Source organism: Cucurbita pepo, chromosome 3 (assembly GCF_057944985.1).
Source record: "Cucurbita pepo subsp. pepo isolate OVF chromosome 3, ASM5794498v1, whole genome shotgun sequence".
NCBI classification, from domain to species: Eukaryota; Viridiplantae; Streptophyta; class Magnoliopsida; order Cucurbitales; family Cucurbitaceae; genus Cucurbita; species Cucurbita pepo.
This window is the reverse complement of record NC_141800.1, coordinates 4,794,468-4,810,517: the sequence shown is the minus strand read 5'-3', so window position 1 is coordinate 4,810,517 and position 16,050 is coordinate 4,794,468. Positions and strand designations below refer to the sequence as shown.

The following is a 16,050-nucleotide window of genomic DNA, read 5'->3' as shown; positions in this document are numbered from 1 at the left end:
GCCCACCGTTTGTCTTGACCATAGTTTTATTCTCTCTGACTCACTCCCCACGATTATAACACTCGTTCCCTTCCGCCGCCATGCAAATTCAACATTCTCCTATTTCCACCCTTCCTTTTTCTTTTAATTACAAAACTAACCCCCTCCCTTTACTCCACGTCGGCCTCCTTTTCTGCCACCTCGGACCAACCCCCCCACTCATTCAACCCACCTCAACATACAACTTTATTTTTATTGTTTATTACACAACACCAAAATGGATTCATTTCCTCTGAAATGGTTAATTAATATGTTATTATTCCTTCTGGAAATTTGATAATTCATAATACTCGGAAACCATGAACAGGCAGATCTTAGAATTAGGATTAGGATTAGCATTGTATTCTTGTTTAATTTGGTTGTTAATGAAAGATTATTGATATCATTTATAAATAAATTTGATTAACGAATCTCTTTGAAAGGGACTGAAATAATTGAAAACAATTTCATATCAACAAATTGACATCGTTCAAACGCTGAAAATTACACAAACAGATTCTGAAATTAAACAAGAAAACCACAATTTTGAAACACGAAACTCAAGGATCGACACCGGTTCCAGAATTCACAGAGGAATTCAAGAGAAGTTCTTGGATTATCACAAGTCATTCGACGAAACAGAGCCGTGAAGGCCGCCGTCGTCGTCGTCGAAGCTCCACAGATCGCCCACCACCTGTTCTTCCGCCGGATTCGTCACCGTCGACTGTCCGTCCAGGTACGGAATCTGGTAGAACTTCATGAAGTTTTCGTATGCCATTAACTCCTCTGAAAGCTTCTGCACCTCGTTCTCTTCCTCAGTAGTGGCAACAATGGCGACCTTCTCCTCCGGCTTTTCCTCCGCCTCTTCCACACCGAACTCCACGGCGTTTATGTTCTGATAAACATCTGATCTCTCTGGCGGAGAATAAGAATTCTCCGATCCAGAGGCGGATTGTTCCTCAATCACCGGCGGAATCCGGCTGCCGTTGAAATCCTTAGCCATGAAATTACCGATCTGATTCCGATCCCAGCAGAATTCTCCATACACGGAATTTTCAGGAACACTATGCAGATTATTAGCCCTAATTTGAGTGTGAAATTGAGGATTCGCATTCTGGAGATTACAGCGCGCTTGAATAGAAAACTCATCGTCTTCATTAGGGAAATTAACCTTGGCTTTCTTTCCACGGATCTTCCGAGCTTCACGATCGTAAGCTCGAGCGGCTTCCTCCGCGGTATTAAAAGTCCCAAGCCAGACTCGAATCCCCTTCCTCGGATCACGAATCTCAGCCGCCCATTTCCCCCATGGCCGCTGACGAATTCCTCTGTAAAGATTCTTCCTCTGCCTCTTCTTCGGCTTCTCGTCTGTCCAAGAAGCCTCTGAAACATCAATTTCTCAAAAATTGGAGGCGAAAAAACGACGGAAGTTACATAAAATTAAAAGAAAAAAAAAAGGTCGCGAAATCATACCGGAAGAACGGAGGGGGCGTTTGACGGGAGAAGCATCGTGATCGGGAGGACATTTGTTAAAATCGAACAAGGGGGAGTTTGGCCAAATGTCAGAGGCGGTAACGCGTTGGCCGTCGCGGCGGGGGATGAAGCCGGCGATGAAGGCACCACCACACATGACTGAAACAGAGAGGAAATAGGGATTTGATTGAAATTGAAAAGATTTAGGGTTTAGCGGATGGAGAAAGAAGAAGGGAGGGGAAGGGCGTTTTGTAGGCGCTGGTGGAAGACAGAGGTCACAAAGGCTTAGGAAGCTTCTTGGTTTCACCAACTTGCGTTTGCCTCTGCTCCACGCTTCTTCTCCTAAAATTAAATCCTTTTTAAATAATTTTAATGAGCTGTTAAATACTTGGAAACTTAATTCACTAAATCACTAATTTTACCTGCCTCATTCTTACATGTTTTTTACCCAACACTAAAATTATAAATTTAGTCTTGAATTCTTTAAAATTTACGAATTTATTATAATCTTTTAACTAAATATACAAAAATGTCATAAATTAAGTCATTTATTTTACTGAGGCTTAAGTATTAAGCATTATTGTTAATTTACTTATATTATATTGATTAAAAAAATATTTAGACGGTTAAAAAAAAACGCCTAAATATTGTTGTAAAGAGTCTTAAATTGAGGGCTACTTATGGTATTTATTAATGAAATTTTGTCTGTGGTATTTTACTGTTGAACTGAAGTTCAACGTGGGGGCAGAGTTTAACCCTATTTTACTTCAAATTATGAGTATAATGCTTATTTATTATTTGATTCAAAAGTTAATTAATTAGATAAATATATGAATTTTAAAATTTAAAATAATTGTAATTTTTAATTTAGTTTTTTTTTTTTTAATCTAAAAAGTCATTTTTAGGGAAAATACAAATGTGGCATTTGCCAACAAAAATGGACACAAATTTTGAAAAAAAACAAAAAAATTCTAATTTATTCTTTCTCTGCCCATTCCATTTTTTTAAAAATGTAAATAAATGCATTGTTTTCATAATTTTTACTTGAAATACATATTTAAAATAATATTTTGAGTATTTTATTTTACTTTTATTATTATTTTTTTCTATTTTCTTAATTTAAATTTTGAAAAATGAAACGGTTACTGAGTACATTTCTATTTTCTTCCATCGTTTATAAAAGAAATAATTAATAAACTTATCGAATTTTAGGGGGGAAAATGAAAAATAAAATTAAAGAAAAGCAAATAGAAGGTCACAAATAAGCATTAATATTCTATTTTAAAACAATATTTTCCCCTCAACATATATATAAAATTTTACTTTTTATGAGAATTAAATACTTTTCCTATTCTCACTTCTTTTTTAAACTTTATTTTTTTATTTTTTTTATTTCTGCATTAAATTTAAATATTTTTCCTATTCTCTCACCATCCATCCCTTGAGGGTCTAGCGTCTTCGAGGCAGACCGATTGTCTGGCTCTAATACTATTTGTAACAGTTCAAATCTACTGTCAGTAGATATTGTCCACTTTGACTTGTTATGTACAAACACTTTCAATTACAAGCAAATTGCGTACGTTAAACTGAAAAGGCTAAAAGGCTAGTTTTTTTTTTTTTTTTTTTTTTTTTTTTTTTTTTTTTTTGGATAAACTATTTCATTACTTTACAAAATTAACAGTGACACCGGAGTAAATGAGTGGTGCATGAATAAATCGATATGACATTTGAACGAGAGTGGCCACGAGTATAGAATGACTAATAAATACATAAAATAATTGAAAGTTATTGTCTATATCAACAAAGTGCACTTTACTTTTCGATAACTCACTTATAAGAACTTCATGATTACGTGTGTTTTGTTTTGAGCAATTATATGTTAAGTGATCTCTCTAGAAAAAACATGGTAGAAGGAAATAACTCTACTTTTGATGTCCTCCTAAGAATTTTCCTAAGATGTATATGAGTAAGGACAAAACATGCGAAGAGTAAATATGTGAGATGATCACGGGCACCGAATTCAAATTTTGAATTACATTAACGTCAATTCATTTTGGTTAGAAAGTTAAAAAGAAGGATTAAAATATTGTCAAGCGTGACAAAGAAGAACCAATCTATGAAGCCGCCTCCAAAGTTTACGTGTGTGTGATCTTTACCATATATTTTAAATTATATACTTATTCTATTTCTATTCATTTATTAAAATTTAATGTAGATTTTAAAATTAGTCTTTCACTCGCGAAAATTATTATTATTATTATTTTACAAAATTTGATTAAAAAAATATAATATATCCCAAACTTTGAATATGTTTGAATTATGTTTAGAAAAGTTTGAAAATTTTATTTTTATCATTTAAACTTTCAAATTTGTTGAATGATTTTTAAAAATTTATTAAAATAAGATAAATAAAGTGTAAAATTTCAAGATCATATATGATATTATTTATGCATTTTTCTTCTAAATTAATGTGTAAATGATTTAAACGATATTAAATATTTACGAATATATTATAGTTAGAAGAAATTACAACCAAAATGGACCAAAAAAAAAAAAAAAAAAAAAAAAAAACCAAATGAAAGTAGGGAATTAATCAAGATCTAATACAAACCTAATAATAATAATTTAAACAAAATGGAAGAAAACCAAGGAGGCCGTTGTATTAGTAAAAGGTGGGCACATTCCAAATCCCCTTTGCTTGACTCACTTTCTCTTCAAGGTGGAACTACTAACAACCTCTATATATATATATATATATATATATATCCTTAGCTAAGAACCTATACATATATATATATATATATATATATATAATCGCTAGCTTTCCGATTTTGACTAATTAATCTTAGGTATGTCCTATGATCTCACAGACAGCTAAATAATGTGATGAACACATTCTATTAGTTTGTCACTAATAAATATTAGGTTAAATTAATATAAAAAAACGTTTAAATTTTGTGCTTTGTCTAAAAATTGACTCTAAACCTTCAAAAGTTTCAATAATGTCTTTAAAACACTAAAAAAAAAATTAATTTTGGATTGAGACGGGTAGCTATTGAACTTTAAAAAGTTTACTCTCATTTAAAAAAAATACCTATATAGTTTAAAAAATATCATTAATTCCTTTCCACCTTTTATAAAAATGTTCAAAAAGATCTTTATTGTCGAATGTTTCTTTTAAAACCTTATAAATAATTTCCAAACTTTTTAATTTTATTTTTAAATTTAAAGGTATTAATCCATGGATATTTTTAAAATTAAATTTCTTTACCGGTATTAATGAAACTTTTAGAATTTCACCAATATTTTTAGATTTTTTTAAAAAAAATTGAAGGATATATTTAAAATAAAATATTGGCGATTTTCATTTAAAATTAACGTGTATATATATATATTTTAAGTTTTAAGGAATTTATTTTATTTTATTTTAAAGTTTAAGGTAACAAATGCAAATTTTATGAATTTTTTAAATTAATTTAGTCTAAATATTATAAAACATCTTATTGTGATGATATAATTCTTTTAGGAAAAAAAAAAAGACAACCTTAGCATCTCCAAAATTTAGAAATGTATTTATTTATGTTATATAATTTATGAACTAAGTATATAATTTTGACCTTTGAAAACTTGTCGTAGTCAACGCTAAATATTCAGAGATTCTTTAAGAATCAACGAGATATTTCAGTCATTGATTTGACATTTCTCACAATTTCTCTGTCTACTTTAAGTTTATTCAATTAATATATAGAATGCTTTAATTTAATTGTGTAATTACTTGAAATTAAAATTTTATTTATTTTTTCTTGTAATATAAAGCTATTTTTATTAAGATATTATACATAAAAATATTGTTTCTGTCATAAATTAGAAGCTAACGTTCAATATTTTAATTTAAAATATCAACTTTTAAAAGAAATTTTAATTCTCCGCCGCCGCCGCCATTTGGTTGAGTTTAATGTCATCGCTTTGACATGTTTTTTTATTGTTTTTTTTTTATATAAGAGAATCCAAGTTGCAACTTAGCTTTAAGCTTTAGTTAAAAGGAGCCGTAATGAATTGCAAAACTTAATTTATATCTTCCTTAAAGTATTGGGTTAATTTGGTGATGATTTTGATCTAATCATTAATTAATTAGATATTGATGACACGACCATCAACGTCATAGATGAGGTGTTAGTTTAGATAGCCACAAATAGCTAATAAAAGGTTACTAGCACGAAAAATATATTTAGAAATTTTTACATTTTAATTTTAGTGTGGTTGATGCATAATTTGATCTAAGAAAAATTAAGCTTGACCCCTACCTGTGTTATCGATCAATTACCAGTTTTGGTGCTTAAAATTAGAGAAAAATGACGAATTTATTTGAGAGTACTTTCATCTTAAGCATTTTTTTCTCCATTTTCTTATGGTCTTTGACCTTATTTGTTAGGTCAAATTTCACCCACAATACTTTTATGTATAAAAATATACCCACAATCTTTCCGTTCCAAGTGAGAAAATGAGAAAATCTTAAAATTTTTCTCATATATATTAATGATTAATGACATTTCAACATAATTGAGTAGAAAATTAACTTTTTACTTGGTTTATCCTAAACAATTCTATATTTAATGAAATAATTATTATAAATTTGAGAAAACATAAGAAAACTACGATAAATAATTTTCACACGCTTATAAAACTTCTTTAAGTAAAAGAACTCATATATATTCGAGAAAAAATGTAACACACAAATAGATAATAAATATTTTTTCAATATACTCTTATTTTAAAAAATTACATTATAATTTTCTTACTACTTTCGGCAAAATTTTGGAGAATAATAATTCTACTCATGAGTGATTAGAACCAGATGGACACTAATAAAAAATATAAATTTGGAGTTTTAATTGATACAACACGAGTTTTTCCAAAATTTTCCAAAATGTAAAATACCTTTTCTATGTTAAAAATGTTAACCACGATTAAATCTGAAACTTACCTAGAATTGAGAATCAAAAACATTTAGAAGTTAGAAATAAAAACAATACAAACAATTTCCAACCTGCAATGCGTAGCATCTGCTTATGTTTGAAAATGTATACAAACGCTTAGTAGGAGACCTGAAGAATTGTGGGTAAAATTTGTTATTCTATCCTCAATGGTATCTTTACAGAGTATAATGCCAGCCTTTACCTATTCACTCCTGTTTGTATACACACTGCCCTGAATCCACATACTAAAACTCATTCATTACCAACTTTATTTGGTTTTTTCCACATCATGATACTAACTACCAAAATTCTACCATAAAAATATTATGGAATTTTCGTTTCCTCAGGAACAAAACTTTTAAACTCAAGCCTCCATTTCTCCAATCAAGTAGTTTCCTCATAGGTGTTTTTGGAATTACCCATTCCTCCCTTGAGGAAGTCCGTATCGATCAGCACTCGAGAAATTTTTGGTTTTCCACTGTGTTTGGCCAGCTGCACCCCGTCGACCATCCCAAGACACCCAAGATTGTGTCGACCCTTGCGCACGCATTGACCTGAGAACAATAGTTATGTTGTCAGAGTTCGGAAGATGAGCGATCGGTTCGACCATAAACAGAGGTTTGTGTGAGCGCATAACAGATGCAAGAAACCAAGAGAAAGTTGATGTTATGCATTACCATACTGTCCAGGTTCCCTTCAACATGAAACAACATGACGGCTAATCCTCTTCCTCTATCCATCTCGGCCTGACCATTTTATTCATAATGACAGCTACTTAGATGAGGATAGAGCTAAGAATAAGGAGATGACGTTCAAGAAACATGCAGGAACAAAAATGGACACTCACCACGCAGGAACAAACAGTGATGCCTGCTGCTGCCAATTCTGTTGTAACCTCGCCCATTATGCCTGAAATTATAGCTCTACTACACTTAGTACTTTACAGAGTTTTTGTTAATCAATTCCCCAACAAAAGCCTTGCGCCAGAAGAAATATCTTTGAAAGCATTCTGGATATCCAACAATCACATACTATTTATACCTTATGATACAGTAGGGAGCTTAATGTGACTGACTTACCTTTTCGATCTATGCAAACAACACAAAGCCATTGAATAGAATGCCCTTCAAGACTGTGCCAAGAGGTAACCTTGCTGATTAGCCAACTATCCAAACCAGGCAAGACTTCCCTGTATAATGGTTGAATAATCCTGGCAACCCCATTACCCATCGATAATATATCTCCTTCTGCTTTCAACTTTACATTTACATAGTGGTTATGTTTGCCGTTCACTCTGGGAACAGACACCTTGTTATTTTTTGACTGAGAGTTGTCTTTAATGTTTTTCCGAGTGGATGAAATATCCACCATATCCAAAATTTTCTCCCAGAGAGGCTTTTTTATAGTGGAGACAACTGGCGGTTCTTCTGTCTCACTTTCCTCATCGGAATCAGCAATGAAGTCAGTAATGGTATCTGCTGTTATTTCAGCAGCCGACAGTGAAGCTTGTTCCCTTAAAAACTGCAAAAAGAATGAGATTGTTGTTTTTTTTTATTATTCAGAACAATTTCATTGATGGTATGAAATGTTACCAGAGAAAATAATAATAATAATAATAATAATAATAATAATAAGTCCTATCCTAATGAAGTTGAAAAAAACTTCTCCAATAAGTGTGGTTAAAGAGTAATTCAATCATGTTTACATCAAAATAAAGACAAATATCGTATGTTAAAAAATGGCTTCAAACACCTTGTTGAAGACTCTGGCATTCCATTCGTTGTGATGGGCAAAAGAGAACAAAAGCAAAAGCAATATATCCATAAGGTATAATTCATTATGACCGACCATACCTTCATAATCTTGTGTCTAGCACTTCGTGTTTTTGCATGTTGCAACCATTGTTTATGCCGTTGATAAGCTGATTTTCCAGAAAGTGCCTGCAAACAAAGAAAAATGGCCAATCATGACACCTGTTCATCAGAAGTTTAAAACTAAAATGGTGAAGTTGAAAAATGGTGGGATGAAGTTTGGAAATGTCCATATACGTATCTTATCAAGAATCTACACATACTGGACATACAGTAAACTAATGCAAGCTCGAAAACTAATTAAAAAGTCCCCTACTGCATCTGCAGACTCCATGAGTTCCAGAAAAAGGAGCAAAACACCACTTTCAAGTTAATTTCTCTAAACTCCTGGGCATTTTGCATTATTACCTAGTGGTGCAAATTTCTCTTTCAAGTTAACTTCTCTTTCTCCATGAGTTCCATAATGCCAAATGGTGCAAATTTCTCTTTCAAGTTAACTTCTCTTTCTCCATGAGTTCCATAATGCCAAATGGTGCAAATTTCGCTTTTCACTTCCTCCCCTACTATCACTATTTTTACTTACTTTGAGTGAATATCCAGAAAACCACCTATTGGTTCAAACATGTAATACCTGACCTTGATAAAACTAACATCAAATAAATAAATGAAATTAAAATATTTGAAAAGACTGCCCGAACGATCAAACTTAACCAAATGAAGGGAAAAAAACAGATGGTAAACTGTCCGATTGACAGAACACATCATGCTGCTTGAAGGAAGCTTAATGCATGATCATGACTGTACTAGAATTTAAAACTTCATATTCTTTTCAGGGAAAATATTTCGTGTAACTTTCCCAGAACACATTTGAAAATGTTCGTCACTCTTCTGAGCTCTTGTATCAGTTTCTATAGATTAGAAGACTTTATGCAGTGATTGTAGACCCAAGATGATAAAAATTTTATGTAGTGATTGTAGGCACGAGATGATAAATTTTTTAGTAGTGATTGTAGTCATGAGACGACAAGTTTTAGCTTTGGAAGGCAAGCACATGCACATCTATACATCATACCCTAAGTCAAAATCCAGAGTCAAATACAGTATATTTTGACATTGCAAGTATGTCCTAATGAGTTTTCAGATTTCACTTTTGATATCTTATTAGTGCTCCAGGTGAGATTAAAGAATATTATATTTTCTTAAGCAGCAATTGCTTTATCTAAGGACGCCAAATATCAGCATACTCTAGGCATATGCAGAAAGGAAAAAACAGAAAGCAGCTGTTTTACGCACTAAACTTGTATATATTTTTTACTTATATTTTTTGTTTACCTTTTCTTTCTTGTGGATGTCTTTTAGAGTAAATTAATTCAATCAGAGAAAAGGCAGGGATTAACCAAAAGCTAAAGAGATAGGAAAAGCTTCCAATTGTCATTAGTAATATAACTCAAAATTGCAACTTACATTATATGTGATTATCTCTACAACTTCTGCATTAGCAAGAACATGCGTAGGAGAAACGAGGTTACCATTCACCTACAATGCCAAAGTCACACATGGAAGGTCAATATCCAGTCGATCAAGAAACACAGGCATAATCCATCTGTTATGAGACATATGGAAAGGCAATCTTCCAGTCAACACTTGAAACATTACCTTTGCAGCTACCATCGTGTTACCAATTTCTGTGTGTATCATGTATGAATAGTCAATCACAGTAGCACCTTTAGGTAGATTTTTAATCTGCAGATGTAGATGTTTAAGGCCAGTTATAGTTACAAACTTAATAAGCATGACATAGAAAATGTTCTGATGTTAGCCATTTATACCTCTCCTCTTGGCGTAAAAACAAAGACCCGACTGCCTAATAAATCTCTGGTTACAGTATCCACAAATTCTCTTGAGCTCATGTTACCAACAAACTCCTCTTGCCATTCTCTTATAGCATTGAGCCAGCCAATCTGGAAGAAATCAAAGGCTTCATCCATGAAATTAACAAATCCAGACTAGTTCCTCAAAAGGCTCATCTTAACACCTTGAAAAGTCTACAACCAGGAAAGGTAAATAAATACCCTGAGTGCAATGTTTGCATCACTGAGACAGACAGCTTTCCTTCTTGAACTTCTAGAATTGGGCATAGAACTTCTAACTGGGCTAGTTACAAGCCCACCCCCACAATAGTGAGCAGCAATGCCTCTTTCAGCTATTAGGTCCATCTCCTCTGTTCTGATCTGCCAAAATAACCATTATTTTTATGAACCTCGATATGCAACCACCAACTAAAAATGATAGATTAAGCAATCAAATGTTTTTTAAAGTAAAAGTTTTAGCAAAGAGAGGTAAGCTCAAAAAATAACTTCCCTAAATGCAGTTCAGATGTGAAAAACCAATTGATACTACGTGCTAAAACTAGAATATTTAAATACCTGAACTTCTAGCCGGAACATACTCTCATAAAGGAATGGGATTACAGTTGTGTGAAGACTTTGATAACCATTAGGTTTTGGAGTTGCTATATAATCTTTCATCTGTTATAGAGAGCAGGTCAGTATTCACCAATATACAATCAGGTTTGTGTAGAACCATAAGAGAAGTTGCAGTTTACTCACAGCTCTAGGAATAGGGGTCCATATTCCATGTACCAACCCAAGAACATGATAACAAATCTACAGAAAATACAATAGCGCAAAAACGATGGTTTATTGAAGTATTACAGCAATTACAGGATAACCAACATCATTGAATTTCGTAACACCAAAAATAAACTACCTGCTGCAGGCTACAGAACGGTCCAACACCAATGCAAGGCTTTGGTTGTATGATAATGCGAAGCTGGATATTTAAAAAGAAATGCATATATCATTAACAAGAAGACATGAAACCTGCATCAAATGTCATGTGAAATATTGGATTTTAAAACAAACCTGTGCAATCTGGTTAACCTCACTGATTGAACATTGAGACTTGAGAACAGCTTTATAGATGCTGCAAAATGATAGCCAATGTATTCATTAAGATTCCATAAGAATTCTGAATTTAAATTCAGGACGCAAGATTGCTGTGTGCAAAGAGGTGAAGGAGAAAAATTTCAAGCAGAAACTTAATTGCCTAACGTATCTATGGACTCAAGTATCATTGCAGCACAGACAAACCACTGAGAAACTACTCGTCTGAGAAAAAGAAACCTTTTCTTATCTATATGTATAACCCAACCCTTAAGATGAGTGCAAGTGAAGAAAGTGGAAACTGCAAAGGAGGCATTCAAAGCTATACCTGAAAGACTCCTTACATACAGATCGAACTTCAGTTCTCAGAGTCATAAGGTCTAGGAACTGATCTTCCTGAATCTTCTTCGTCAAAATTTTCTTTGCCTACAATAAGTATGTTAATTTAAACCTTGTAGTTATAAGGAAGATAGCATTTTTAGAATTCATTTAAATATCGCCTCAATGACAAATGATTGTTAGTTCCACAGTTGTGAGAGAGACAGAAATAAAGAATTAGGTATTTCCTACTTCTTGAAAACAAAACAAAACAGTATATCAAAATCAACTAGATTCCATGCAATCCCTTCATATGCTGAAAGAACTTCAATTACCATATCTATCATTGGCTACATTGACCTGTTAGGAATTGGATCAAAAACGAAATCAATCTTTCTTCAATAAATTATTGGTGTTTGACATGTAGGCCGACTTACATCAAATGAAATATCCTAAAGGTATAGTATTGCATATCCATGTTTTTCTTGAGTTCAACAATATAGGGGCGCGATTCAAACTTCTAACCTCTTGTTTAGGGTTGTAACGCCTTAACCAATTGAACTGTGCTTAGGTTGACATTTTCCATTTTGATTTTAGATTCTTAAGTTTATGGAACCAAGGTCCTTTAATTTTTTCCACACCTTCCTTGTACCTCTACTTCTGTAATGGATCTCACATATTTACTTTAAATCGATAATCAATTGTTGATCCCAATCTTGTCTCATTCTCATTCCCATTAAGAGTGGCCTTCAATTTTTTTTAAAGGTTGAAATATCAGTTATTTAAAAAGTAATATTTAGTTATTACTTGCTATAGAACGTTCATTAGTTTGTAAATGATAAAATAACAAGATGCCTAATTGAAATAACAAGAGAAATTAATGAAAAAGATAACAGCATTACCTCTATCAATTCTTTCTCGTGTTCTTTAGAAAGGTCTGCAACTCTTCTTTTGACCTTGGAATAATCTTCAGGATTGGTATACATGAAAGAAAGGTTTTCTAGCTCTGACTGCAATCGTTATCATGGTGCCATGATATAAAAAATAATTTCAAAAGATAGAGCAATGCATCATATGATAAGAAATGCACTTTATGGAAATCAAGTAAAAGAGACAAATGTCATCTGCTTATAAAATTATTTGCAATCTGAGGTAAAGAAACACAACTTAGGAACCAACATCAACAAGTTCTAATTGCAGCAAAAATAAAATAAAATAAAATAAAATAAAAAGGTACAAGCAAAACACAAATAATAAGAATAAGAATAATAATATTAACTGAGAAATAACGGATCATACCTTGATCTGGTACATACCCAGCAACTTAGCAAGAGGAGCAAAGACCTGCAATGTTTCCCTTGCAATGCTGGACTGGACATGAAGCAAAAGTGTTAAATCTAGTACCAAATAAAGGTCAACAACCATATACTCTTAAAAGATAATAAGCAACCTGCTTATGAGGAGGCATGTGTGAAAGAGTGCGCATGTTATGCAAGCGATCTGCTAATTTGACAATGATCACACGGACCTGAAACAAAAGTTCCCTTTATTTTTTGAAAAGCTACATGAAAGAATGACGACATAGACAACAGTAATTACAGAAATATCACCTCTTCTGTCATAGCTATAAACATTTGTCGCAGATCATCAGCTTTTACATCTTGTACTGAATTGCCTTCATTCTTGCATTTCAACTTACCCAGTTTAGACACCTAAATGGAAAGACAGTGAAGATCAATCAAGAAGGTCATTGACCATGACATGCTAAGAGGGTAAAGACCCAAACATCAATAGTAAGACAAAAAGAAAAGAAAAATTAAAGGACCTTAGTCTCTCCTTCAACAATGTGACGAACAGTAGCACCAAATTCCTCTTCTATTTTTTCAAAGGTAACAACATCTGTGTCTTCAACTGTGTCATGAAGCAATCCAGCAGCAATAGTCTCCCAATCTAATTCCTAACATATAAAAACACTCTTTTCAGTCATAGACTGCAAGCTAATTTTCTTTCTACCTGAAAAAGGATACAAAGAACTTACAAGCTCCCCAAGAATTCGGGCAACCTCAACTGGATGAATAATGAAGGGCTCTCCACTACGTCTTTTCTGGCCATCATGAGCCTCGAAAGCAAGCTATACCCAAGCAAAGGGGGGAAAATGTAGGGCCGACGCACCTAAGTAGTTGTACACATAAAAAATTATGCTAAGTTTGGCTGGTACGGTAGCTCACCTTTAGAGCATTATGCACCAATTCCAGTTCCTTAGGTGACAAATAGGAGACAGTAGGCTTAAGGTCCTGAGGTTGGAGAGTAGAAATTAGCGAAACATAAAGCTAAAAGGGATATTCCATCTTGAAGAGTAAAGTATAGAGTCACCACATTCAGCAATTGACAATATGTACCTCCCACAAACCTTCAGGAGAAACCTCGTCAAAAGCATCTGAAGACAAGAATGAAGAGCAACAGAATTTCGTCCTTCTACAAATATCATGAAGCTGACTTGATTTAAGAAATCTTCCAAGGTGTACATGGTTGGTAACTAAATTGGAATACCATCCCCCAACATTCATAGGTTCAAATCTCTGAAATGTACAAAAAAAAAAAAAAAAAAAAAAACAGCCATTGTTATATATATCTATATATATATATATATATATATATATATATATATATAGGAGTTGCGCAGAAGAAATCTTTATCAAGGCATATAAAATAAAAGATAAGAGGCTGCAATAATTTGGCATTAGTTTTGGAATGATGCTAAAGTTCAGTATTTAGTTCGTTGTTTTCCAGTAACTTCCATGCAATAGAATTGGAAGTAATTAGTGTCAAAATAATTCATTGGCACTTGAAACTTGAAAAAGACTTGTTTTACTTCAAAGAAATGTTTAATTGGTATCTGAAGATTCGCTATGATACTTTCTGGCATGAAGGTATTTCTCCGCCACCTTAGAAGAGGATTTGGGTGAGAAAAACTATACCGATGTCAAAATGATAGTACTTCAACAAAATTGCTGAAAGCAACTACGAACAGTCTTCAACCAAACATAAGACTTCCACCATTCACTGTTCAGCCCATATTTTATAAAAAACTAAACAGAAACGTAAAATGGGAAAGGAAAAAGGAACCAAACATGATAACATGATAAGTGGATGACTTCCACAAATGTTCCAAGAGTGGATAAGATACAAAACTCGGTACCTTGTGATAGTGTTCCAATATAGGAGAATCTAATTGACAACGAGATAAAAAAATGTTAACATGATATAATGAATAAAGTAACCTGTTCAGTGGTCAAAATTCGTATAATTCAAGCATAACAAACCACTTACAGAATTGATTCTGCTTCTTTTGCCATTTCTTGAATACAAGAAAGAGGAGCACTGACGAGAATGAGTGGTGCTTGCAAGAAAACCCGTCAAGACCCTCGGAGCCTTCCATGCACACGAGAGAACACTGCAATCATACCGACCACCACCCTCGCCTTTCGAGAATTTACATATATTCACGCATCCTAAAGAAACTACAAATTCAGAAAATTACGCGTCAAAAACACACAATCTATACAGCTAGTAAGCCAAATTCCCCTACTATACCAAGCTAACAGTCAACAAAGACTCCCAAAAGAAACAAAATAAACCTCAAAACCTCTCAAACCACCGGACGCCTATCCTCAAGTGAAATAATCTGTTGCCATTTCCCAAGCAAACAAATACAAAAGTAAAAAGAATTCACAAGTTGTACTGGTGCCATACCTGACATCGAAGGAGCGGATGTCATCTCTAGTGGAAGAGGAAAATCTCATTGAATCCAACTAGCATTAAATTAAACAACCACTCCCGTGGTGGAAGGAAAGCGGAGCAGAAACTCAGAATCGAGGCGGCCACTGGCGAAATCTCAATAACAAGAAGAAATCGCAACGCAGAGGAATCAGAAGAAGGTGTCGGAGCTGTGAATCTTCACGCATCGGTGATAGAGAATTAAGCAAAGGGGATTGAAGCGAAGAAGGCCACGAGATAATAGTGAGGGGAAGGAGAGAGAGAGAGAGGGGGAGAGAGATGATGAGTTCAGCCAAGACCACACAAATGCCGTTCGAGGATGATTTTAATATTTTGTGTTTTTTTCCTTACTGATTTTTCCTTCTTTTTTTTTTTTTTTTTTTTTTTTTTTTTTTTTTTTTTTTATCATTTAGTTCTTTGTTAATGGGCTTAAACAATTATATATATTTTTTTTTAAAAAAATAGGGTAAAATTAATATAAAAATAATTTTCAAAGTTTTCATTAATATTCTTAAATTTTCATAAAAAAATTAAAATGTTTAAAAAATTCTTATTAAATATATAGATGAAATCTTTATTCTATACCTCCCTTACTTTGTAGATCATCTCTCTATAATTATAAAATATATGCAGGCTGTGGGATTCGAACCCACGCGCACTTATGTGCAAAAGATCTTTAGTCTTCCCCTTAATCTCAAAAATTTCTTCGGGATATATATATATTATAGATCGTCT

General features: G+C 33.0%; 2 protein-coding genes across 7 annotated transcripts; both read right to left on the bottom strand.

Moving 5' to 3' along the window:
* Positions 1-470: 470 nt before the first annotated feature.
* Positions 471-1,821, bottom strand: LOC111790030 (ethylene-responsive transcription factor ERF073). 2 transcript variants are annotated; one of them, XM_023670796.2, is made up of 2 exons: positions 1,489-1,821; positions 471-1,383 (listed from the first exon to the last, which is right to left on the bottom strand). In XM_023670796.2, exons 1-2 carry the CDS (start codon positions 1,643-1,645, stop codon positions 638-640), a joined length of 903 nt encoding a protein of 300 aa, XP_023526564.1. In that variant the 5' UTR covers positions 1,646-1,821; the 3' UTR covers positions 471-637. The 2 variants fall into 2 exon arrangements, with proteins under 2 accessions (XP_023526564.1, XP_023526563.1); XM_023670795.2 differs by having other exon boundaries at positions 471-1,398; positions 1,489-1,820.
* A 4,773-nt stretch (positions 1,822-6,594) lies between these two features.
* On the bottom strand, positions 6,595-15,597 carry LOC111790029 (putative GTP diphosphokinase RSH1, chloroplastic). 5 transcript variants are annotated; one of them, XM_087122470.1, is made up of 25 exons: positions 15,292-15,596; positions 14,869-15,059; positions 14,738-14,766; positions 13,938-14,117; positions 13,767-13,832; positions 13,577-13,669; positions 13,364-13,495; positions 13,149-13,250; positions 12,989-13,066; positions 12,838-12,909; positions 12,441-12,548; positions 11,549-11,646; positions 11,200-11,260; positions 11,045-11,107; positions 10,885-10,941; positions 10,702-10,803; positions 10,348-10,506; positions 10,105-10,236; positions 9,932-10,018; positions 9,740-9,811; positions 8,318-8,404; positions 7,544-7,985; positions 7,312-7,373; positions 7,142-7,210; positions 6,595-7,018 (listed from the first exon to the last, which is right to left on the bottom strand). In XM_087122470.1, exons 2-25 carry the CDS (start codon positions 14,975-14,977, stop codon positions 6,914-6,916), a joined length of 2,565 nt encoding a protein of 854 aa, XP_086978596.1. In that variant the 5' UTR covers positions 14,978-15,059; positions 15,292-15,596; the 3' UTR covers positions 6,595-6,913. The 5 variants fall into 5 exon arrangements, with proteins under 5 accessions (XP_086978596.1, XP_086978597.1, XP_086978598.1 ...); XM_087122471.1 differs by having other exon boundaries at positions 14,869-15,050; XM_087122472.1 differs by lacking the exon at positions 14,738-14,766 and having other exon boundaries at positions 15,287-15,597.
* Between the last annotated feature and the right edge of the window lie 453 nt (positions 15,598-16,050).

Coding starts and splice junctions, on each gene's coding strand:
- LOC111790029 (XM_087122472.1), bottom strand. CDS start 15,341: ATGAGATTTTCCTCTTCCACTAGAGATGACATCCGCTCCTTCGATGTC. Junction 13,670..13,766: donor TGGTGCATAATGCTCTAAAG/GTGAGCTACCGT, acceptor GCTTGGGTATAG/CTTGCTTTCGAGGCTCATGA. Junction 12,549..12,837: donor TGGGTATGTACCAGATCAAG/GTATGATCCGTT, acceptor TAACGATTGCAG/TCAGAGCTAGAAAACCTTTC.
- LOC111790030 (XM_023670795.2), bottom strand. CDS start 1,645: ATGTGTGGTGGTGCCTTCATCGCCGGCTTCATCCCCCGCCGCGACGGC. Junction 1,399..1,488: donor ACGCCCCCTCCGTTCTTCCG/GTATGATTTCGC, acceptor TTGATGTTTCAG/AGGCTTCTTGGACAGACGAG.